Genomic DNA, 25,316 nt, shown 5'->3' with positions numbered 1-25,316 from the left:
CCCTTTTAAGATAAACATTACGACGTATTCGGTAACAGTTTCCGACCGATGCTAACGTCGTTTAAAATCGTCGACAGAGATGTCGTGATCGGCAAATAGCTCCGCCCAGTTTCCATGACACCTGGCAACTGATGGTGTTATGGGAAACAAGTCCCGCCCATCTCGAATCTGATTGGTTCGACGGACATAGCGGAGTCCGGGTGTGGGCTAGCTTCCAGGGGTGTGTTAGTTCGAAAGACTAACACACAGCTGAGCAAGGTTTTGGGAAAAAGAAGGGAGCTAGTCATTTTAACCAAGTAACTTTTATATTTTGTTGTCGGACGGAGTTTGATTCAGGGAATACTGTAAAGTGACTGCCACATCATAGTTGATTATGATAACCCATAACAGTCCTACTTATCAAACCATTCAAATGAACGTGACACGTACTAAAAGTTGGATATTTTTCTGCAGGGCACTGGAACAGTGACTTTATCCGTAACAAACGTCAACGATAACACTCCGGCTTGTCCTTCATCTTCCTACACGTTTACACTGGCGGAAACATCGGCATCAGGTGTAAGTAGTATATAATCTCATTGTGAACAAGCTATATGTTTGATTTAATAACTATGTTGTTTATATATGTAACAACAAATAAAAACTGGTATATTAGATGGATACTTATGTATATATGGTTCTTTCCAGACCACTGTGACAACACTAGCTTGTACCGATGGTGACACGGGAGATACTTTAGCTTACACCATCACTTCCGGTAATGGTGACGGATGCTTTGCCCTAGCCAGTGCATCAGGGATCCTTACAACAGCATGCAGTAAGTTTTATGTGTTATGTAATCATTTATATAACTAACATATACAGATTTGGTAGTATTCGGTGAAAAAGAGGAAGATTGTTATGATATTTCTTATGAAATGTTAAATTTAAATATCATAGTGTAAGATTTTATATGGCAATTAAAAGACATTCAGATTTGAAATAATAAATTTCTCATTAATTTGATAAATAGGGCACTATTAAAAATGTATGAAACATTTTTATTATCAATGATCTCCATACAAAGGTTTTATGTTTTATTGACGTATTGCAATTATCACATTGGAAATAAAGTGATGCGCGCAAATAATCAAAGAGGATTCCTTTCATTGATAAAGGCTCTTTTTAAGTTTTTGAAACAACTTGCGGTACAAAATACGTAATGAACTGTGCATTAGTCTACATATAAACATGTTACAGCCTTGGATTACGACACCGGAAGTCAGTCCTACAGTCTGGCGGTGGAGGTCAGTGATGGATCTCTTTCCAGTACAGCTACCGTTGACGTCGTCTTGACGGCTGAAAACGACAACAATCCAACGTTCGCGTCTAATCCTACCGTGAGTCTGGCGGAAAGTACGAGTATTGGAACAGCCGTCACGACGTACGCTGCCTCGGATAGTGATCTATCGCCCCACGACGTCGTATCCTATGCCATTTCAGCAGGTATATTATTAAACATTGTTTCATTCAACGAGAAATAGTAAAATTAACATCAACCATTAACATTTCTATTTCATTTATTTTATTGAAATGCTGAAAAATTGACTAAAATGTATGAAAACTACCAACAGCAAATGAAGCATTTAGGTTTTCACTATCTCTTTGTAATGCTAACATATAAGTCGAGTTTAATTTGGAAATAATAGTTATCCATTCGCGTCATACACTTTGTAAATAATTCGAAATAAACATTTATAAAAGTGATTACTCGATTTAAAATGTGAATCTCTACCTCTAGTAACCAACAGTGGAACCAGCGTATTCTCCATTGACTCGACGTCGGGCAGTATAACGTTGTCCAGTTCTTTAGACTACGAGACTACCACCGATTACGTCATCACTGTGGTGGCTACCGACGGCGGTGGAACAACGGTACAAGTGCTTTATGAACAGATTAATTGATTTGACATCCATTATTTGCATAAAGCGATTTCCAACTTACAACAGCAATAATTATGAAGTTGAATGGATTTACATCAAACATTTAGCAATAGACTTTAATGTTCTCAAAGTAATTGTGTTTATTTTTCATCGCAGGTTACGGGTTCAGTCACAGTATCAGTTACCGATGTCAACGACAACTCCCCAATATTCTCTCCATCAGCCTACACCGTGGAAATAGCGGAGAGCACATCGGCTTCAACTGTGGTAATATTGTTTTCCTCAAATACTAAATCCCGAGCCTTTTGTTAAATCTTATCAATGGAACATCGTCATTTTTAATAAAAGGTCTTTGTTTCCTAATATTTGTATTTCATAAATAAATCTTTGTTTTACCAATATTTGTATTTCATTTTTGATAGCTTTTAATTATGATTTCATTCATCGCATTAATTTACAAAACAAATGTCCAACCATTTCAAATGACAACAAATTATATAGCTTATCAACAACTGTTTAAACCAAATTGATATTTATCAGTGTAATTAAACATTATATTGATTAATTTTAGATCGCAACAATGACATGCGCAGACGCAGACACCGGAGATACGATCTCTTATGCTATAGCAAGCGGGAATTCTGGCAGCAAATTTTCAATTTCTGGAACAGGAGTGATAAGTCTTGCTGCAAGTAAGATTCCTTTTTTTATTTCTATTTATGTGATTTTACATTATAAGCGCATGCAGCTTCCAAGAAGCATTCGCAAAAAAATAATATAAGATTTGTGATAACCAATATCAACAATTTTTCGAAAGATCTTTCAGTAGTTTCCATTTAATATATCCCAGCTATCGACTACGACACGGAGACGACGTTTTACACACTGACAGTAGAAGCCGACGACACCACCAACACGGCCACCGCTACAGTTAAGATCACAGTGACTGGTACAAACGAGGGGACGCCAGCCTTCGCCTCCAACCCGACTGTTTCCCTGGCGGAGAGTTCCAGTGTTAGTACCGCAGTAACGACGTACGCCGCCACAGATACGGACGCCTCTCCACACGACATCACCACCTACGCCATCACGACAGGTGCGAGGATATACATAATTGAAAATAACTTCTCAAGTATTCTGTCGTATTATTGGCTCAATATTTGCCCATATCATTTATCGCTATAATACATGATACAGATGTCCTCGGGTTTACTAAAAGCGTTTTGTATCTTGACAAACTTGGGTAATTTTGATTTATCCAATGACACTATATATTGTATTTATCGTTACAGTAACCAATTCTGGTAGTTCCTATTTTACCATTGATGCAACTACTGGCAGTATAACTTTGGCCAAAACTCTGGACTACGATACCACAACGATTTACGAGATCACAGTGACGGCTACCGATGGAGGAGGACTTGTGGTAAGTATATTATACAGTTAAAGTATGGGGTTGAGGGATACAGCATATTTCCCGAGGCGGAGGTGAGGGAAATAGGCAAGTTCGAGGGAAACCAGAAAAATGATATATCACTCAACCAAATACTTTAACTGTTTGAATATACCGATACATACAAAAGCTATGATTAGACTAAAAATGTATTTGTCTCATCCGCTATATCAATGTCGCGTACGGCCTGCTAATTTAAATGGCCATGGTCATTAGAGTTTGAAAAATCAAATGAATTTTTCATTATAATAGATGTACGTAATTTTAGCTTCAAACATTTCAAATTATTCCGAGATTACAATTGTGATTTCATGTCCCTTTTGTTTTATTTCTATTCAACCCGTGGATTAAAATTTGATACTGCAGTGATTTCTCAATATTCCAACATTTTCTACCACAAGGCACACTACTGAAATTATATACACGTATTGTTAAATTCAGAGACGTTAACCACTTACAGGTAGCCTACATTACAACTATAAGTACATGAACATATAAAAAGTATTTTCCTCTGACTCTTTTAAGATAAACATGACGACGTATTCGGTAACAGTTTCCGACCGATGCTAACGTCGTTTGAAATCGTCGACAGAGATGTCGTGATCGGCAAATAGCTCCGCCCAGTTTCCATGTCACCTGGCAACTGATGGTGTTATCGGAAACAAGTCCCGCCCATCTCGAATCTGATTGGTTCGACGGACATAGCGGAGTCCGGGTGTGGGCTAGCTTCCAGGGGTGTGTTAGTTCGAAAGACTAACACACAGCTGAGCAAGGTTTTGGGAAAAAGAAGGGAGCTAGTCATTTTAACCAAGTAACTTTTATATTTTGTTGTCGGACGGAGTTTGATTCAGGGAATACTGTAAAGTGACTGCCACATCATAGTTGATTATGATAACCCATAACAGTCCTACTTATCAAACCATTCAAATGAACGTGACACGTACTAAAAGTTGGATATTTTTCTGCAGGGCACTGGAACAGTGACTTTATCCGTAACAAACGTCAACGATAACACTCCGGCTTGTCCTTCATCTTCCTACACGTTTACACTGGCGGAAACATCGGCATCAGGTGTAAGTAGTATATAATCTCATTGGTGAACAAGCTATATGTTTGATTTAATAACTATGTTGTTTATATATGTAACAACAAATAAAAACTGGTATATTAGATGGATACTTATGTATATATGGTTCTTTCCAGACCACTGTGACAACACTAGCTTGTACCGATGGTGACACGGGAGATACTTTAGCTTACACCATCACTTCCGGTAATGGTGACGGATGCTTTGCCCTAGCCAGTGCATCAGGGATCCTTACAACAGCATGCAGTAAGTTTTATGTGTTATGTAATCATTTATATAACTAACATATACAGATTTGGTAGTATTCGGTGAAAAAGAGGAAGATTGTTATGATATTTCTTATGAAATGATAAATTTAAATATCATAGTGTAAGATTTTATATGGCAATTAAAAGACATTCAGATTTGAAATAATAAATTTCTCATTAATTTGATAAATAGGGCACTATTAAAAATGTATGAAACATTTTTATTATCAATGATCTCCATACAAAGGTTTTATGTTTTATTGACGTATTGCAATTATCACATTGGAAATAAAGTGATGCGCGCAAATAATCAAAGAGGATTCCTTTCATTGATAAAGGCTCTTTTTAAGTTTTTGAAACAACTTGCGGTACAAAATACGTAATGAACAGTGCATTAGTCTACATATAAACATGTTACAGCCTTGGATTACGACACCGGAAGTCAGTCCTACAGTCTGGCGGTGGAGGTCAGTGATGGATCTCTTTCCAGTACAGCTACCGTTGACGTCGTCTTGACGGCTGAAAACGACAACAATCCAACGTTCGCGTCTAATCCTACCGTGAGTCTGGCGGAAAGTACGAGTATTGGAACAGCCGTCACGACGTACGCTGCATCGGATAGTGATCTATCGCCCCACGACGTCGTATCCTATGCCATTTCAGCAGGTATATTATTAAACATTGTTTCATTCAATGAGAAATATTAAAATTAACATCAACCATTAACATTTCTATTTCATTTATTTTATTGAAATGCTGAAAAATTGACTAAAATGTATGAAAACTACCAACAGCAAATGAAGCATTTAGGTTTTCACTATCTCTTTGTAATGCTAACATATAAGTCGAGTTTAATTTGGAAATAATAGTTATCCATTCGCGTCATACACTTTGTAAATAATTCGAAATAAACATTTATAAAAGTGATTACTCGATTTAAAATAAGAATCTCTACCTCTAGTAACCAACAGTGGAACCAGCGTATTCTCCATTGACTCGACGTCCGGCAGTATAACGTTGTCCAGTTCTTTAGACTACGAGACTACCACCGATTACGTCATCACTGTGGTGGCTACCGACGGCGGTGGAACAACGGTACAAGTGCTTAATGAACAGATTAATTGATTTGACATCCATTATTTGCATAAAGCGATTTCCAACTTACAACAGCAATAATTATGAAGTTGAATGGATTTACATCAAACATTTAGCAATAGACTTTAATGTTCTCAAAGTAATTGTGTTTATTTTTCATCGCAGGTTACGGGTTCAGTCACAGTATCAGTTACCGATGTCAACGACAACTCCCCAATATTCTCTCCATCAGCCTACACCGTGGAAATAGCGGAGAGCACATCGGCTTCAACTGTGGTAATATTGTTTTCCTCAAATACTAAATCCCGAGCCTTTTGTTAAATCTTATCAATGGAACATCGTCATTTTTAATAAAAGGTCTTTGTTTCCTAATATTTGTATTTCATAATAAATCTTTGTTTTACCAATATTTGTATTTCATTGTTGATAGCTTTTAATTATGATTTCATTCATCGCATTAATTTTCAAAACAAATGTCCAACCATTTCAAATGACAACAAATTATATAGCTTATCAACAACTGTTTAAACCAAATTGATATTTATCAGTGTAATTAAACATTATATTGATTAATTTTAGATCGCAACAATGACATGCGCAGACGCAGACACCGGAGATACGATCTCTTATGCTATAGCAAGCGGGAATTCTGGCAGCAAATTTTCAATTTCTGGAACAGGAGTGATAAGTCTTGCTGCAAGTAAGATTCCTTTTTTTATTTCTATTTATGTGATTTTACATTATAAGCGCATGCAGCTTCCAAGAAGCATTCGCAAAAAAATAATAAAAGATTTGTGATAACCAATATCAACAATTTTTCGAAAGATCTTTCAGTAGTTTCCATTTAATATATCCCAGCTATCGACTACGACACGGAGACGACGTTTTACACACTGACAGTAGAAGCCGACGACACCACCAACACGGCCACCGCTACAGTTAAGATCACAGTGACTGGTACAAACGAGGGGACGCCAGCCTTCGCCTCCAACCCGACTGTTTCCCTGGCGGAGAGTTCCAGTGTTAGTACCGCAGTAACGACGTACGCCGCCACAGATACGGACGCCTCTCCACACGACATCACCACCTACGCCATCACGACAGGTGCGAGGATATACATAATTGAAAATAACTTCTCAAGTATTCTGTCGTATTATTGGCTCAATATTTGCCCATATCATTTATCGCTATAATACATGATACAGATGTCCTCGGGTTTACTAAAAGCGTTTTGTATCTTGACAAACTTGGGTAGTTTTGATTTATCCAATGACACTATATATTGTATTTATCGTTACAGTAACCAATTCTGGTAGTTCCTATTTTACCATTGATGCAACTACTGGCAGTATAACTTTGGCCAAAACTCTGGACTACGATACCACAACGATTTACGAGATCACAGTGACGGCTACCGATGGAGGAGGACTTGTGGTAAGTATATTATACAGTTAAAGTATGGGGTTGAGGGATACAGCATATTTCCCGAGGCGGAGGCGAGGGAAATAGGCAAGTTCGAGGGAAACCAGAAAAATGATATATCACTCAACCAAATACTTTAACTGTTTGAATATACCGATACATACAAAAGCTATGATTAGACTAAAAAATGTATTTGTCTCATCCGCTATATCAATGTCGCGTACGGCCTGCTAATTTCAATGGCCATGGTCATTAGAGTTTGAAAAATCAAATGAATTTTTCATTATAATAGATCTACATAATTTTAGCTTCAAACATTTCAAATTATTCCGAGATGACAATTGTGATTCCATGTCCCTTTTGTTTTATTTCTATTCAACCCGTGGGTTAAAATTTAATACTGCAGTGATTTCTCAATATTCCAACATTTTCTACCACAAGGCAGACTACTGAAATTATATACACGTATTGTTAAATTCCGAGATGTTAACCACTTAAAGGTAGCCTACATTACCACTGTAAGTACATGTACATATAAAAATTATAACAATCCTACTCAAATGAACGTGACACGTACTAAAAGTTGGATATTTTTCTGCAGGGCACTGGAACAGTGACTTTATCCGTAACAAACGTCAACGATAACACTCCGGCTTGTCCTTCATCTTCCTACACGTTTACACTGGCGGAAACATCGGCATCAGGTGTAAGTAGTATATAATCTCATTGGTGAACAAGCTATATGTTTGATTTAATAACTATGTTGTTTATATATGTAACAACAAATAAAAACTGGTATATTAGATGGATACTAATGTATATATGGTTCTTTCCAGACCACCGTGACAACACTAGCTTGTACCGATGGTGACACGGGAGATACTTTAGCTTACACCATCACTTCCGGTAATGGTGACGGATGCTTTGCCCTAGCCAGTGCATCAGGGATCCTTACAACAGCATGCAGTAAGTTTTATGTGTTATGTAATCATTTATATAACTAACATATACAGATTTGGTAGTATTCGGTGAAAAAGAGGAAGATTGTTATGATATTTCTTATGAAATGTTAAATTTAAATATCATAGTGTAAGATTTTATATGGCAATTAAAAGACATTCAGATTTGAAATAATAAATTTCTCATTAATTTGATAAATAGGGCACTATTAAAAATGTATGAAACATTTTTATTATCAATGATCTCCATACAAAGGTTTTATGTTTTATTGACGTATTGCAATTATCACATTGAAAATAAAGTGATGCGCGCAAATAATCAAAGAGGATTCCTTTCATTGATAAAGGCTCTTTTTAAGTTTTTGAAACAACTTGCGGTACAAAATACGTAATGAACCGTGCATTAGTCTACATATAAACATGTTACAGCCTTGGATTACGACACCGGAAGTCAGTCCTATAGTCTGGCGGTGGAGGTCAGTGATGGGACTCTGTCCAGTACAGCTACCGTTGACGTCGTCTTGACGGCTGAAAACGACAACAATCCAACGTTCGCGTCTAATCCTACCGTGAGTCTGGCGGAAAGTACTAGTATTGGAACAGCCGTCACGACGTACGCTGCCTCAGATAGCGACTTATCACCTCATGAGATTGTATCTTACTCAATCACAACAGGTATGTGTGCTGCTACCAATGAATTCCATTTCTTTGTAACAACTAGCCAGTTCTCGTGTCTTCAGTAGTATATCAAAACAGTTGTAAATTGGATTGATTTCGGTATTTTACGTTTATGAAATGAAATTACCCTTTGTCTGCTGGCGATTTTTTATTCGTCGGATATTTAAGATCTTGTATGTGGCTATGTAATAGTCTTCATAATTTACATTTTATTGCTTGTTGAACGTTTTTTTTGTTGCCATGGGTTTTTGGCAAATGATAGACATAACAATAGTTGAAATTTGAGGTGAAAAAGATATTAATTAGAACATGATATGCTATATGCTATTTGCAGTCACTAACAGCGGTAGCACAGTATTCTCCATTGACTCGACGTCGGGCAGTATAACGTTGTCCAGTTCTTTAGACTACGAGACTACCACCGATTACGTCATCACTGTGGTGGCTACCGACGGCGGTGGAACAACGGTACGAGTAACACTTATTAAATATGGATAAGCATACGCATTGCTATATTTGTTAAATTTGATACATAAAACATTACGTAAACATAATGTAAGGTACATACCATGGATTTTCTCAAACATCTACGAGCGCTGTCATCAGTATAAATATTAGCAGAATGGTATGTATTTGATATAGATATAATGTATGGAGATATGATCTCTTTCATACTATACTACACACCGAATCATTTCATGCGTATTTACCTTTCAGGTTACTGGGTCGGTCACAGTTTCCGTCACAGATGTCAACGATAACTCCCCAATATTTTCACCATCAGCATACGATGTTGAAATGGCGGAAAGCACAGCAGCTGCGGCAACGGTTAATTGTTTTCAAAAATGATTTGACTTATCTATAAGGCTATCTAAATTCAATGCTAAGTAACGTTTAAAATGCTAAAAAAAGGAACAAAAATTGAGCGCAAATACGCGAGTATCCATCTTTAACTTTACATTTTATCACTATGGTATCATAAAACCTACTATTTATTTTATCATAAAAACATGTATTATTTTATCATAAAGACATATCATTATTTTATCATAAAGACATGGTATTATTTTATCAAAAGGACATAGTATTATTTTATCATAAAAACATAGTATTATTTTATCATAAAAACATGTATTATTTTATCATAAAGACATAGTAATATTTTATCATATAGACATTGTATTATTTTTAACATCAAGTTGTTTAATTGGCAGTCTAATAAAATCAACTTTTATCCTTTTATAAACAATGTTTCTCTTCTTCGATAGGTTGTTACCATGACATGCTCGGATGCCGATACGGGTGACACCATTTCCTACGCAATTGTGAGTGGGGACGCGAGTGGGAAATTTTCTGTAACCGCGGCAGGAGAGATAACCCTTGCTGCAAGTGAGTTGTTCATTATACTAAGCTGTGATGTTTCAAAACATAAGAACGTTCGTTTTTGTTCTCTGTATATTTAACTCAACTCATATATTGGCTTTATTCGCTGATATTTTTCATATATCATATGTATCAAAAGCTTAGTGTCAAATGTGATATGATATGGACATGTATGTTTAGAATTGATCCTTAATTATTTTGATAATTTAGACTTTGCCTTTAAATGCTCACTCAGACTCGACAAAACGAACAGTGTTTTCTTTTATCAGCTATTCATTTGCGATAATAAACTTTTACATATTCCAGCTATTGACTACGACACGGAGACGACGTTTTACACACTGACAGTAGAAGCCGACGACACCACCAACACGGCCACCGCTACAGTTAAGATCACAGTGACTGGTACAAACGAGGGGACGCCAGTCTTCGCCTCTAACCCGACTGTTTCCCTGGCGGAGAGTTCCAGTGTTAGTACCGCAGTAACGACGTACGCCGCCACAGATACGGACGCCTCTCCACACGACATCACCACCTACGCCATCACGACAGGTGCGTTTATCAAATACATAATTATATGGTACGGTTTTAACACCAAATATTATTCAAGAACATGCAATATTAAGTAGAGGTGTACGTAATCCAGATTGTCTGTAGAAAAAAACCACCAAATGACATTACCTAACAAGTGTACCACGTGGGATGCGAACTCTCTAAAGAAATGGAGGAATTATGGTAATAAAATGAAAAGAGGTTATAAGAAAACGAACGCAAAAAAGAAGGAAAAATAAAGGAAAAATCTGTGAATGAGTATGATCTAATTACGCGAATCGATATTTTTCTTAATAGAAAATACTGTATGAGATTTCTTATAGTTTATATTTTATTTATTTATGCACGTACATTTTTGGGAAACGTTATGTGATGTAATATTTTGATACAATGTAATTTATATATGCGAAGCAGAGAACCATTCTGATCCTAACAATGGTAATCGCTTTCAGTAACCAACACAGGAAGCCCCTATTTCAACATCGATACCAGTACTGGTAGTATTACTCTTGCACAAGCCCTTGACTACGAAACCACAACGAGTTACGAGATTACAGTGACCGCCACTGACGGAGGAGGACTTGTGGTAAATTCTTACCTTCCGTTTTTTTGAGTTTAAAAGTTTAAAAACGTAGACAAAATGATTGCCAAAATATGACAATTTGACTTCGTAGAAACAATATAGGAAGAAGCAGATAGTCAAGATATGACTAAATTAAAGATGATGTTGTATAACAGCTGAGAGTATAGAATATCAGTTAAGTTGTAAAATTAAAAAAAAAAATGAATTTTTAAATCATGCCTATTATGGAAATCTTTCATTTCCAATTTTAACATCAAATTTTATCAAATAGATATCTACTATATGTCATGAATGTTTAATTTGTCAATGTTCACTTAAAACCTCTTTATATGATGCTTATTACAGGTAACTGGGACTGTGACAGTTTCAGTCACCGATGTCAATGATAACATCCCAGTATGTAGTCCATCAGCATACAGTTCAACCGTATCAGAATCATCTGCCACAGGTGTGACGGTAGGTATTATCTAGGGATATCTTAGTATGTGGAAAGGAAAAAAAATGTCAGAGATGAACCAGTAATTCATATTTGTATCCTTCGTTTCAGGTAGCCACATTGGCCTGCAGTGACGGTGACACTGGTGATACTATCACGTACTCTGTTGTCAGCGGAAATGTCGGGAGTGATTTCGCAATTTCTGCTGCAGGAGATGTTACTCTCGCCAATGGTATGTCTGTTTGATATCGTTCTTCATACACGTTAAAGGGTCTCAACTCAAAGACAGCATTTTGTCGCAATAATGGCTCGTCAATATTATTGTATCCTGTACCTGGGATCTCCCAAATCAAAGAGGAAAATGTGGTTTTTATCTGTAGTTGTACGTTGTATTTTGATAGAAGTATTCTTTTATTTCAGCTCTCGACTATGACGCTGGAACTCAGGAATACACCATATTATTTGGTGTTTCTGACGGCACCACGATCTCCACGGCGACCGTGGCTGTGACTGTTGGTGCCGCTAACGAAGCCACGCCTACTTTTGCGTCAAATCCATCGACGACGCTTGCAGAAGACACCGGAACCGGAACTGCTGTGATGACGTATACCGCTGCAGATGCGGACGCGTCACCTCACAATATCGTCAATTACGACATCACTGCAGGTGGGTTCACAATAATAGATGCAGGATCATAATGTTTGGCACATTTCAAGAAAGAAAAATATATATCATTATGCTTCCTGTTTAATGAGTATCGTTAACACTAGTCTCAATAGAGATATTTCTGTTTTTGAATAAAACATACATCAATTACTTTTAATATGTATATCAATATACTGAATTTCAGTTACAAATGGCGGTACAAACTACTTTACCATTGACGAAACTTCAGGAAATATTCAACTCGCCCAGTCTCTTGACTACGAAAGTACGACAAGTTACGAATTGACTGTAGTTGCCACCGATGGAGGTGGTTCAACGGTAGGTTCTAAGGAACGTATTATAATGTCAAGGTCACCCCATTCATATAGGGATTTAATGTATTTTTCTAATTTTCACAGCGGCTTTGAATAGCAGAAGCTATCTACATATCCCGTGAAACGCATTAGCGCTCATCGGAAGATATGTAGATAGCTTCTGCTATTCATAGCCGCTATGAAAATTAGAAAAATACATTCAATCCATATATTTACATTAGAATTATAATATAATTTATGAAAATAAAAAATTGAAAGTTTATTATATTGTATTTAAAATTATGACACCCATTTACGACGAGAAACGAGATTAATGGAACAGCTGGATTACAACATCGTTCCACAACGTCGCGTTTTCAAGGTTCCGCCTTCCGGACGACATTTTTTTGCAAATGACAAACGATAAACAAGAAATATAGTTGACGTCATATTTGATTGACTTATAACAGTGAACCTTAGTTGATTATACATCAAGGAATAACACATTAAAGATTATACATTAAAATATTGTGGGGAACTATTTTCTATTGATATGAAAGTGGCGTAATGCTTGAAATCAGCTGATCGATGCACGAGAATCGTTGTATTCATAGTGTATTCATAGTGTTTTCATAGGCAAATGTTTGTTTTCGTCAGTTGGTTGATTCATATAGTGACCAAACACTCAGAATGTAAATATACCATTTTGTGTGATATATTGCCTTTCTATTTAGCTTTATGTAATACTTTTAACACAAAACTTCGCAGACGACTCATAAAAAGACGATTTGATTGTTCAGTTGAATATTTAACCTGGTGTTTAATGCAATGTAAATCGTGTGACTTGTTTACAATTGTTGAAAAAGTTCAAATTCAAAGTACATATAAATCACGATGATATTTCACATTATTAGAAATACAATCAAAGCATAGTGCATTTAAACTTTTATCCTTTTCTACACACAGGGTACCGGAACGGTCACTGTCGCCGTTACAAATGTTAATGATAACACTCCTATCTGTACTCCATTTGCTCATGTCCTTACAGTCCCGGAAAGTACAGGTAATTATTTACACATAATATAATTTTCATGATAAATGTAAAATGATGGGGTCGTATTTGCAATCAAATACAGTATGTTTGTCCATGTGTGTATTTTTTTACATTAGTTCCCTTGATTGTCTGTACTCTCTTTTTATACACTGTTTTTGTTATTTTTAATATTTTATTCTGTTATTTTACTGACTATTGTGTATTACTAATATTAATTGTATAAACAAATGTTTAAATCGCCGATTATTTTGTTTCAACAGCTACTAGCACAGCTGTGATATCCGACTTGTCGTGTTCCGATGGAGATGCTGGAACAACACTAACGTACACCATGACCCAAAATCCGGATAATAAATTTGCCGTGTCCGTCTCCGGATCTACAGCTTCCCTTATCGTCAATGGTAATTTAACCTCATTTATTGTCTAATATTTACAGTTTCCATAAAACCGTACGAATTTATTTTAAAACAAATATATTGTCCTCTATTGTAAAAAATTATTATTCTACTTTGATTACAGCTGCTCTAGACTACGAAACGACGACATTTTATAACTTACAAGTGACAGTCAAAGATGGCGGCGCTCCGGAACTGACAGCAACAGTAACTGTAGATGTTAACGTTGGGGCTGTCGACGAAGGGGCTCCCGTTTTTACAAGTTCTGGTACGGCATTAAATAACCTAAAGTGTTTAAAAATGCATCTTTGTTGTGGAAAACAATATAAATTATACAGTATTTTAATCGAGATACTATAATGGATTAAGGGACGTTCTATGAAGTGAAAGCAACTTCAAAAAGTCATTCTTTTATACATTTATTACTTTGACGCCATTGAATGCCATTTAAAGAACAGGTGTTAAGATGTATTGAAATACTTAAAATACTGTAAGTATTTTAATGTCAGGAGAAATAAAATACTGTAAGTATTTTAATGTCACGAAGATTTAGATTTTAATTCGCAATAAAAAAGTATAGTACCACAAAAGAAAGTACACAGGGATATTTTATAGCACAGACTCACTTTTCAAAGTTTGACTACTGATTTCGTTGTATAGGGACATATGCCTTATCAGCCGCGGAAGATACGGCTGTAGGATCCACACTAGTGACCGTCACGGCTACTGACTCTGTAGATACCGGAGATCCCATTTCGTACGCTTTCGTTGCTACGTACTCCATGTTTGAATTGGATACAAATGCTGGAACCATATTACTCGTGACGAGTATGGACTACGAGACGGCGACCAATCACCAGCTCCTCGTGACGGCGTATGACGGTACTAATTACGTCACTGCCACAGTCACTATTACTGTGAATGATGTCAACGAAGTTGCGGTTTTTGGATCTTCTACATACACGTATGTATAAAAGAGAATAGTATAATACCAACATGCAGTGTTCACTATATATAACATGAAGAATGAACATGTTACATCCCCTTTCCTTGCTCCGTTCCACGATATCTTTATCAGTATACTGTGTGGGAAATTATAATTTTAACCATTTCTATTTATAATCAGGCGTAGCTGTAACATTTGCTATTCTTTTGTTTGTCATTTAGACCGACATTTGCCGAAAATCAAGCAATTGGTACTACATTGGTTCAAGTAGCAGCCACCGATGGAGATGCTAGTACATTTGGTACAATCACTTACTCAATCAGCTCCGGCGACGGAGCATCCTACTTCACAATTGACTCTTCCACAGGTGCGATCACTGCCTCAGTCGTCATAGACTACGAAGCAAATCAGTACTTTTCACTGATTGTTCAAGCTGTGGACGGCGTCCCTGCTTTAACAGCTCAATGTCTTGTCCAGATCACCATGACAGATGAAAATGATAATACGCCCACCTTTAACCCAACAACATACTCCGTCACTCTGTCGGAGGATTCAGCAGTAACCACAACGGTGACAACTGTTTCTGCAACTGATGCTGATTCTGTGAACACCAACAATAATGTGTTTGAGTACACCACTACTTCATCAGTACCGTTTACTGTCGGTACAACAACAGGAGAAATAACAACAAATGCTGTCCTAGATCGAGAAACAACTGCGAGGTATGTTGATTTGCCATCATATTATCCTTTTGTCCCGAAATCTTTCCATAACCCCTCCACCTCTTGGTTGCGGGTTCGAATCCCATGTGGGGCAGTTGTCAGGTACTGACCGCTGGCCTCCACCAACAATCCTGGCACGTCCTGAAATGACATTGGCTTTGACTAATAAAGCCAAAGAAACTTGTATATATGAAAATATATTAACCTTTATTTTTATTTGCGATTTGCAGTTATGAAATGGTGATTCTTGCGACTGACAAAGGCCCCACTCCTCTCACCGGGACATCGACTGTAACCATCTCCTTGATAGATGTAAACGACAACGACCCGAGTATATCTGGTACATACGATACGACGATAGACGAGGACACCACCGTCAACACAGTCGTCTTCACTATCACTGCCACTGATCTAGATTACCAAGAAAACAGCCAATTAAGCTATAGCTTTAATTCTGGCAATACCAATACAGACTTTTCGATAGAGGTGGGAACAGGTATTATCCAAACGGCAAATGCCCTCGACAGAGAAACAACAGCGTCCTATACATTAGAGGTATATGTTGTTGACAATGGTGCGACTCCGAGAACAGCTAGTGTAACCTGTACAGTAACCATTGGTGACTTAAACGATAACACTCCAGCATGGACTGCAGCACCTTACACGTTTGCTGTGGACGAGAATGTCGCTACCGGTACAAATGTTGGTACGATAGCAGCAACGGATGCGGATACAGGAGTGAACTCGGCGATAAGTTACAGCATTATAGGATACTGGTCTGGTGGTTCGAATCCTGTGACTATAGACACATCAACAGGTGTGATAACGACAAGTGCCAGTCTAGACAGAGAGAGTGTCGACACGTACGTTATTTGGTGCCGTGTCCAGGATTCAGGGACGCCGGTGTTATCTTCTGACACTAATGTAACCATTACAATAAATGATTTGAACGATAATGACCCTACATTCGCCAGTACCACCTACACAGCCACAGTGACGGAAAATACATCTGTTGGTACATCTATAACCACTATGGCTGCCACTGACGCGGACACAGGTGTTAACGCAGTAATTGTTTATTCGTTTGACACCTCTACAACAGCCGGAGCTAGAGCGGATATTTACCTGACGATTGGCTCATCTACTGGTCTAGTGGAAGTGAGATCCTCGATTGATCGGGAAACCGATGCCTCATTTACTGTGGTTGTACTTGCTGTTGACACTGGTACAACGCCTAGGACTGGATCTACAACTCTCACCGTTAATGTTGGAGACGAAAACGACAACTCACCGATATTTTCGCCCACTTATTACAACAGTGAAGTTCCATATACAGGTTCATGTAATCCTACCATACTAACGCTGACTGCCACAGATGCGGATGAGGGTGCCAACGCCCAGTTGTATTATTACTTTACAACTTCTAACTCTGACTTCACCATGGATGCCAGCACGGGTACGCATTGTAAAATATGTTTCAGATGGTTTTGTTGATGTACAATATAGTTATTTCAATGGTTTCAATAATCGAGTTAAAGCTTTTAAATTGTTCTAATGTTCTTTCTGATATTTTAATGGTTCAACATTTTAAATACATGTAGTTGGAAACCTAATTGTAGTTTCGTCTACATCTCGTCACTGGTTCCTCTCATTTGTATATTGATTGATATATGTATTATGTATGAGACCATTATACATTTTGAAATCATTTTGAATCATCAGGAGCAGTAACCCGAGCAACGACGCTGTCCAGTGGTAAAATCTACACAACCTATGGATATTCTCACGACGGTGGAAGCCCACAGTTACAGACCAGTACGAGTGCTACCATGAGAATCGATGCCTATACACCGTCTCTTGTTGTTATTTCGTACTACCTGGGTATCAGTAAAAGCACGTATGAGGCTACAGAGAGTACATTTATCAGCCAACTTGACGCTGTATACCAAGTTACGTACTCGTCCGCCTCGGTGAAACGGTGGTGCATTGTCGAGTCAACTGGAAGGTATGTTAGCAATGAAACTCTCCAGTCTCATATTTGGTCACCAACATTTTCGGCGTATATCATCGTTGACAAGGTTTTGATTAACGTATCACAAATGTACTTTTATCATGAATATTTTACAAACCTCTGTTATCTCGAACATTTATTCCATATAGCAAGTTATTTTGCACGTCAATTGTTTTCACGATTTCGACTAAAAGCGGGAAAATTGAATTGCAACGGTTTGACAATTTCGAGATTTGGGTATAATCATAAATATATTTCATTTTTTCATATTTCTGCGATCAAATTTGCCGACCAAAGATGTCTCGTGAAATTGTGAAAACTTGTTTATCTTATTTTAGATCGTCAAAAGGTATGTTTATCTATCAAAACATTTATTTTTTCCTTATGTAATGCATGCTAAAGTACACATTCATTTTTTTAATTTCAGTTCGATTATTGTCCATATGTATGTGCTACAAGACAATACGACAGATTCAATTAGTAACATTGCCTCACAAAAACTATTCCTAAGTGCATCTTCAGCACAGGGATTTGTAGCTACGGACACAGCGGGAACCCCATCATCAAGCGTTATTGGTAAAGAGTTTAATTTTTCTCTTACACTTTATTTTTAAGAATTTGTTTCATCAAATAAGTTCTGAAATTGATTTAAATAACCACTTAGCGTTCAGTTCAACGTATCATTACTGTTAATTATTTACTTGTGACATGAACTATTCATTGCAGCATTGTTCCAGAAACAACTCCTAAAAATGATTCTTCTTTTCGATTAATTGAAATTTATGAACTGTCACCTTCTGTTGTTCTGGAGAGCGAGAGCAGCGTGACAATCTACCAATATTAAAGCAGTAACTTATCTCACTTTCTTGTACATGAAAGTAACACCTTGCCTGACTACCTAGCTATATGCTTTGGGGAATATCTGATAGGCATTGTTGTTACGGCAATAAGTTAGTTTGGGAAAATTACGTCGCTTTCATTGAAAAAAATGGCGTTATCAACATATACTAATGACATAATAATCATTTTCACCCGACTCTCTATATATATGTAAATGTGGTAATTTCGCCTATTGACCGGTCAATAGTTTGACTGTTGACCGGGCGGAACGTTTGCATGCGTTTACTACTTGTTGACGTCATAAACACCAGGGCCGAATCGACCCAAATACCGGTATTCTTTTGACGAAAGTCTTTCTCACCAGAAGCTTAGTGATAAGTTTAAGATTGCAGTTCATGCAACAAAACAGTTGTTTCATGTCTTTTCAATCTACAGTCAGGTAGGTCGGGTTGGTCCGAACACCTCGGGAAAAAGTTTTGACTGTTGACTGAAAAGGCATGAAACAATTGTATGCTACCTACCAACAAGAGCAGATAACTCTGTAATATGCAAACACAAAATACTTATGATTTTGTATATTTAGGAACCTCGTGGGACCCCTATGCTATCGAGAAGATCGTGCTTTACGAGACGACCACGGCTGAATCGAGTACGCCCTGGATAGAGACAGCCACAGGAATTGCCGTCACAACTGTCTGTGCTGTTATAGGAGTGGCTTGTATCACCTTGACCGTCATTATGATTGTCAAATACTGCAGAGGAAAACCGTAAATATTTTATGAGAAGATTTACAATGTAGATTTTTACTTTTGATTTAGAAATTATATTGCATAAACCACTTACGCATAATATAGACAAAATTGAATAGAATTAGAAAAACCAAAATTACGCAAGTCTGGTGTTATTTGTGTATAGATTTGAAGGCCAATACAAATTAACTTTTTGTTTTCAAACTAGTATATATCTAATTTGAATAAAATGACATAAATAGGAGAAAAAATCATGCATGCGAACGTTGCTTGAAATATAGATTTTATTGTATAATTACCTTAGATACAGGAAAATGAAATTTTTAATCAGTATGATAATTTAGTGAAACTTTTAGGAAATTTTCTACATATAATATATGACATGCTTTCTAAGAAGCCAAAAACATTCAGCCTTGGAAGTTAACGGATTTTTTTTTAAAACATAAAGCAGTAATATCAAAACAAAAATATTTTGACATTGTCAGGACCGCTACGAATGCTGAGGCACCCAGAGCGGAAATACTGGAACCTAACAACAGCAACGGTAGTAAAGATACCAATAGCAAAAACAGCAACAAAAGCTGGTCCGAAAAACCACGTCCACCTCCGTATTCACGTAAGTAAACATTTAATTATTCTTCCTTATATCATATTCTTACATACATTCCATACATTTCTCGCGAAAGCTGCTTTCAGGCAAATTGCAATCGATGGTTTTATTTCGGTTTAAATATACTTGTAGGCCCACTACTCTACCGAAACGGCTTTTAATTTTTAAAATGGGAATATAAATTTTGTAAAGTACTTACAAGGTACTTACCTTTAGTACAATACATATCATCACCTTCTGAAAATCTGATTAAAATAAAAAAATAAAAAGATAAATTATAATTTTCATAACGCGGGTCGTCTTATGTTTTCCGTCGTCGTCCTAAATACCGTCTCCGGTAGTTGACTATCACTGCGCCAGACGGCAAAACAGCGAAATGACTCCTCACTGAAAAAAACCTCACAAGAAATCTTGCATATGTTTGGTGTTGTAATCTCATCTCAGGCAATGGGTTTATATTTTTCAGATTTTATTTATGTCTTTAAGAAACCTTTATGTTTTGCTCCGGAAAGGTAGTGGGCCTTTAACAAAAAAGTAATGATATTTGGATACATGTTCTTCATTTCAACCTTTTCATTTAAGGTGAAGGACGGAGGGAGCAAGCAAAGGCAGCTGCCGCAGCCGTAAGTTGATATTTGTGTTCAAACGTGGGCCTTATATCCAAATGTTAATTCTGAATAAGCCATAGAATTAATATCAACTATCATGTGTAAGAAACGTTGTAAGAGTTTAGTATTTAGCATAACTTACAATTAAAATGGCGATAAATGGTAAATTTATAAACATGATTTTCTGAAGTTCATTGATGACGAGATATGTTACAAATTTATGTTACAGTCGGCACTAACAAGCAAAAATCCAAACAAGTCTGCTTTCGTGAGTGAACCTGGCGGAGACATCAACTCATGGCAGAAATCTAGTGACTTCATAGTGACCAATAGGGAGTTTGATGGAAGGGCGGTAGATCAGGGTATGTATATAAACATGCATTGTATACATACAGATAAGTGTTAACACAGAAAAGTTTCTGTCACACAAAATCTACGGAATTATAATCGACACTAGATTAGTGTTGTTGTCATTATCTCAAAAGTTTGATGATAAATATCATAAAATACCAATTGTTCCTTTTTTCAGCTTCCGGTCAAGTTTACGAGTACAATACAAAGACAAATGAAAGACAATGGATTAAGACACGAGGTGGAACTCCGGTGAAAATCGACATCGGGAAAAGCCCAGACGGACTAGACATCTAAAGCATTAGTGGTAGAAATATATGTAGTTCTACTAATCTATATTGAACGGACATATATCTTACGGAATCGACTTTTGCATCCAGTTATAATTTTACATTTTTCAATTTTTATTTTTACATTGCCTCCCATTTATCAATTAATTGTTAGTTATTATTATATTCATCTTAGTTGTAATACCTTAAATATATATTATATTTCAATAAATTGTATTTATATAATGTTGATCTTTATGTGATATTCCATATTTTCCCTGTGTCTTCATAATAATATTCATTTTGTTCTAACATTTCCAGGGTTATACCCTCAGTTAAACGTCTTCCCATTCCATTGGAAATTAATATTTATAATGCTAGTAAAACGGTACTTCAATATATGTATGATACACTTTATACTTTGGGATCTAGGAGCATTAATGGGGACTATGAAGCATACACATGTATATTTTATCTAATAACATATCCATATCCATTTTTCGATATATGGCATAATATTAATACTAATCAGTATTCAAGATTTTTTTTATTTCTTAATTCTAGATTTAAAAATATATCGATCTTTTTATTCAGGTTTGAAATCATACATTTTAGGCAGAGAAGTAAATGTGATATAGTAAAATAAATCTTAAAACGTAAAATGACGCAATAAGGCAGTGTAGTGTTTCAGAGTTACAATACACTTTGCGGGTAAATGTTTATTTTTTATATTGATTGTTGTAGATGAAATACTGTATGTTTCATCAAGGTTGATAATGTTTATGATTGTTATTATTTCATTTCATCACAGAGAGTTTCAACTATATGTAAAATGGCCTTAAGTATTTGACTGATGATGCTCAACTTGAATAACTCAGGATTGTTTGTTTTACCTTATTAAACATTTAAAAATTCAATATATATTACTGATGTTAGAACTATATCTAATTGTATTGAAATATTAAGTATTTACAATTCTATTTGAAGCTTTAATGATACAAAATTGTATTTATGTTCGTAGTACATGACATGGTATTTAACTCTGCATGCATTGGGTAATAGTTACGTTCGCTTTACTTATGATTTTTGATAAAGATCCTCTACAACTGACATTCGATGAAAATCATCATGGCAATCAGACCTAGATATTAGTTTTGGGTTTTTTTAGTTTTTTTTTAATATAAACAAATTGACTTTTGTCCGAGACTAACACTTTGAACTATTAAACGGTTATTTTCTCTAAAAAATGGATTGTCTTAAAAGCACTACCCTAAATCAATTTCATTTTGTGGATGTCGTCGATCTGCCCTGATGATTACCAGGATAGTTTTATTTCCGAGCATGAGTATCGTTTCAGGAATACGGATCAAGGTTTCTTTTTAAATTACTCACGTTTCGTTTCGGGTGATGACTTAAAACGTTGCCTTTATATAGTTTCCTGTATAAGAGGTCCACTTAAAATATTTTTATTTTTCTATCAAGATGTCCATTTAAAAAAGTACACTCTTACACTAACATATTTCCGACAAATCGTTTGGTATGACTTAACAATGCATTCAATATATATGGGTTTTTTGGTATTTGTGATGGTGAAAACTTTTCATTTAACTTTAAGAAATGTTAGATATGATACACTGTTGTTTTACAGATGGAAATAATTATATTTGGGTGTCGAATTATTTGTGAAAAATAATTTATGAATCTCTTTATAAAGCTAGAAGATATAACTTCTCTGAAATTCTGCATTTTATTGGATTAATGATGTACTCCTCTGAGAAGTCAAAATTTTCTTATATTAAACATATAGATTTTTGGAAATAGGAGTTCATACCATAAAAGAAAATGGAAGAAAAAGCATATGTCCGTGTGCTCGTTTTTGAGCTGTTGTCACTCAACGATACCCAGTTGACAAATTATTCTATGTTGGAATTTTGCCGTTTTGGCCATATACACAAGAGACCAAAGACATATTTTCCTAATGAGGTGTTTGATATATGTATGCATGTTTGTAGAATTTACTTCCTAGTGGTCTTCTTTAAATATATACCAGTTTTGATTAATAAGACTCATATTTTCTCTCAGAATAACAACATATGCTACCCCTGCCCCTTAATTTTGAGCTACAAAATACACCATTTTCAGCCATTTTTGCCAAATTAAACCCTTTACAGAAAAAGTTCTGGTATTAAACTTTTGTTAATATTTTGCATATCAACAGGGAAAGGGTTGGTCTTTCTAAATCAGGCAAAAAAGGGGGGTCCGTGTGCTTACTTTTTACTTTTTTGCCCCATTTGATATTTGTTATTTTTCAATATTTTAGAGTAAAAAATAAAAGTGCTCAAATTACAATTAAATGTAAAAATAAAGTTACAAAAATGTATCATTTCACACATCGATGCTCAATATTTTAATTACCACGAACCTAGTAAAGATTTGCAGCAAAAATAAGCTCGATACAGCTAAAAATGCTGGCGCAGTGATGATTTAAGTAAAAACAATTTAAAAAAAAATATGGTAAAACTGTGGCTCTACTCAAAGCGAAAATAGACACAATTCCTAAATGGCCATTTCTTAAAATCCCTGTATAAAAAATCTACTAAATTTAGAAATGCAATTTTTGACAATATTTGCAACTGGCAACTTGCTACAGATATTGATAGATTGTATTTGAAAATCTCATAACTTCTTTTATCTTTGTCGAAACGAGACTTCAACGGGACTGAAACCTTAGAAGAATACATAGTATGTCATATCCATATGTATGTCCCACTTTATGCCTTCTCTGTAGTTATACTGTAAATATAACTAAAACGTAAGTGCCATAGTTTTCACTTATCTACAAAAGCAATAACTATTTTACTAAACCATTCATTACTTAACCGTCTTTCATTGTTTTCATGTATTGAACTTATGATAGATAATTTATTTATAATAAAAAGATTATAGACATTTAAGGGAAAATAATTCCTTTAGTCCAAACAACTAAAATTGACAAAGCACTTAAAACCAAACATTTTAATGCGTAAACCGTACAACTTCGTTTAAGATCTTTTTATGTACTTGTCAAGTATAAAAACTATTTCATTTATTGTATGTTCTCTATCAGGATTTGGTGCAAATGTAATGTTTTCTTTAAAATATTACTGATTATTTTTTATTTGTTTTTTTATAAATTATGTACCCATGCCTATTGTATTTAATAGTGATATAGATGTAAAGCTTTAAATATCAAAGAAACACAATTTAACAAAGCATGACAATTTATTGACTCGTGCCCTATCCGGGCCTCGAACTCACAATATATGGCACCCAATCGCCTAGCCAAACATACCTGCGCCTTCTACCACTGCGCCACATCCACATCTCCATGTAAAGCTTTAGATGTTCTAACTTTCATCCATTTTAACACCACGTTAACACCCATGTTAATATTCTTACACATTTTCTCTAGGAATTAGGGAATTTCTATGGATTAGATAAAGATAATTAAATCCTCTGTAGACATCAGCGAGTCAGATATTTCTTAAACGATGCAAGTATGTGCTGAAATAGATCGGCGAAGTCGGAGACTGAGAATTAGTGTTATATAACTTTGTTTATATGTTTCTTTGTTATTTTTGTTCTATTTATTGTTGATTCTCTGTTTCTACCCTGACCGGATGTCTTTCATCATGTTTCTGTGATAATAACTTGTGTGTGACAAATAAACTCAACAAAATATTTTCGTTTGATGTTTTGGGTTTTTTATCATTATGTTATTTGTTCATATTAAAACCGCGTTATGTTTTTGTGAATATTCCTATTGTAAAAAAATACCAAATAGTTTTGCTCATACTAAATGAATTAATTTCCTAATGGCGATATCTGTTTATGAACAATGTATTAATTAATTAGGACTCATTTTGGACATTCTTCGAGTTTGGAAAGGAAATTTGATATTCAAAACGGTTGCTGTGCCAGGAATCCTGACCAGGAAAACATTT

General features: G+C 35.8%; 1 protein-coding gene across 1 annotated transcript in view; it reads left to right on the top strand.

Moving 5' to 3' along the window:
* LOC138305064 (cadherin-23-like) overlaps positions 1-25,059 on the top strand; it is a 61,255-nt gene extending 36,196 nt beyond the window's left edge. Inside the window, exons 30-70 of the mRNA XM_069245468.1 lie at positions 454-558; positions 688-817; positions 1,240-1,485; positions 1,781-1,914; positions 2,080-2,190; positions 2,495-2,615; positions 2,774-3,019; positions 3,216-3,349; positions 4,345-4,449; positions 4,580-4,709; positions 5,132-5,377; positions 5,673-5,806; positions 5,972-6,082; positions 6,386-6,506; positions 6,665-6,910; positions 7,107-7,240; positions 7,830-7,934; positions 8,065-8,194; positions 8,617-8,862; positions 9,200-9,333; positions 9,583-9,693; positions 10,134-10,254; positions 10,555-10,800; positions 11,253-11,386; positions 11,729-11,843; positions 11,935-12,051; positions 12,240-12,485; positions 12,670-12,803; positions 13,745-13,841; positions 14,093-14,233; positions 14,352-14,495; positions 14,888-15,191; positions 15,395-15,895; positions 16,126-17,351; positions 17,618-17,900; positions 18,334-18,482; positions 19,330-19,513; positions 19,981-20,111; positions 20,688-20,728; positions 20,943-21,075; positions 21,243-25,059. Coding sequence (XP_069101569.1) covers positions 454-558; positions 688-817; positions 1,240-1,485; positions 1,781-1,914; positions 2,080-2,190; positions 2,495-2,615; positions 2,774-3,019; positions 3,216-3,349; positions 4,345-4,449; positions 4,580-4,709; positions 5,132-5,377; positions 5,673-5,806; positions 5,972-6,082; positions 6,386-6,506; positions 6,665-6,910; positions 7,107-7,240; positions 7,830-7,934; positions 8,065-8,194; positions 8,617-8,862; positions 9,200-9,333; positions 9,583-9,693; positions 10,134-10,254; positions 10,555-10,800; positions 11,253-11,386; positions 11,729-11,843; positions 11,935-12,051; positions 12,240-12,485; positions 12,670-12,803; positions 13,745-13,841; positions 14,093-14,233; positions 14,352-14,495; positions 14,888-15,191; positions 15,395-15,895; positions 16,126-17,351; positions 17,618-17,900; positions 18,334-18,482; positions 19,330-19,513; positions 19,981-20,111; positions 20,688-20,728; positions 20,943-21,075; positions 21,243-21,361 — 7,746 coding nt within the window. The 3' untranslated portion in view covers positions 21,362-25,059. The remainder of the gene's footprint in view (positions 1-453; positions 559-687; positions 818-1,239; positions 1,486-1,780; positions 1,915-2,079; positions 2,191-2,494; positions 2,616-2,773; positions 3,020-3,215; positions 3,350-4,344; positions 4,450-4,579; positions 4,710-5,131; positions 5,378-5,672; positions 5,807-5,971; positions 6,083-6,385; positions 6,507-6,664; positions 6,911-7,106; positions 7,241-7,829; positions 7,935-8,064; positions 8,195-8,616; positions 8,863-9,199; positions 9,334-9,582; positions 9,694-10,133; positions 10,255-10,554; positions 10,801-11,252; positions 11,387-11,728; positions 11,844-11,934; positions 12,052-12,239; positions 12,486-12,669; positions 12,804-13,744; positions 13,842-14,092; positions 14,234-14,351; positions 14,496-14,887; positions 15,192-15,394; positions 15,896-16,125; positions 17,352-17,617; positions 17,901-18,333; positions 18,483-19,329; positions 19,514-19,980; positions 20,112-20,687; positions 20,729-20,942; positions 21,076-21,242) is intronic.
* The last annotated feature ends 257 nt before the right edge of the window (positions 25,060-25,316 follow it).

This window comes from Argopecten irradians, chromosome 12 (assembly GCF_041381155.1).
Source record: "Argopecten irradians isolate NY chromosome 12, Ai_NY, whole genome shotgun sequence".
NCBI lineage: Eukaryota > Metazoa > Mollusca > Bivalvia > Pectinida > Pectinidae > Argopecten > Argopecten irradians.
The sequence above is the reverse complement of the archived record's forward strand: the minus strand, read 5'-3'. Positions and strand labels throughout refer to the sequence as shown.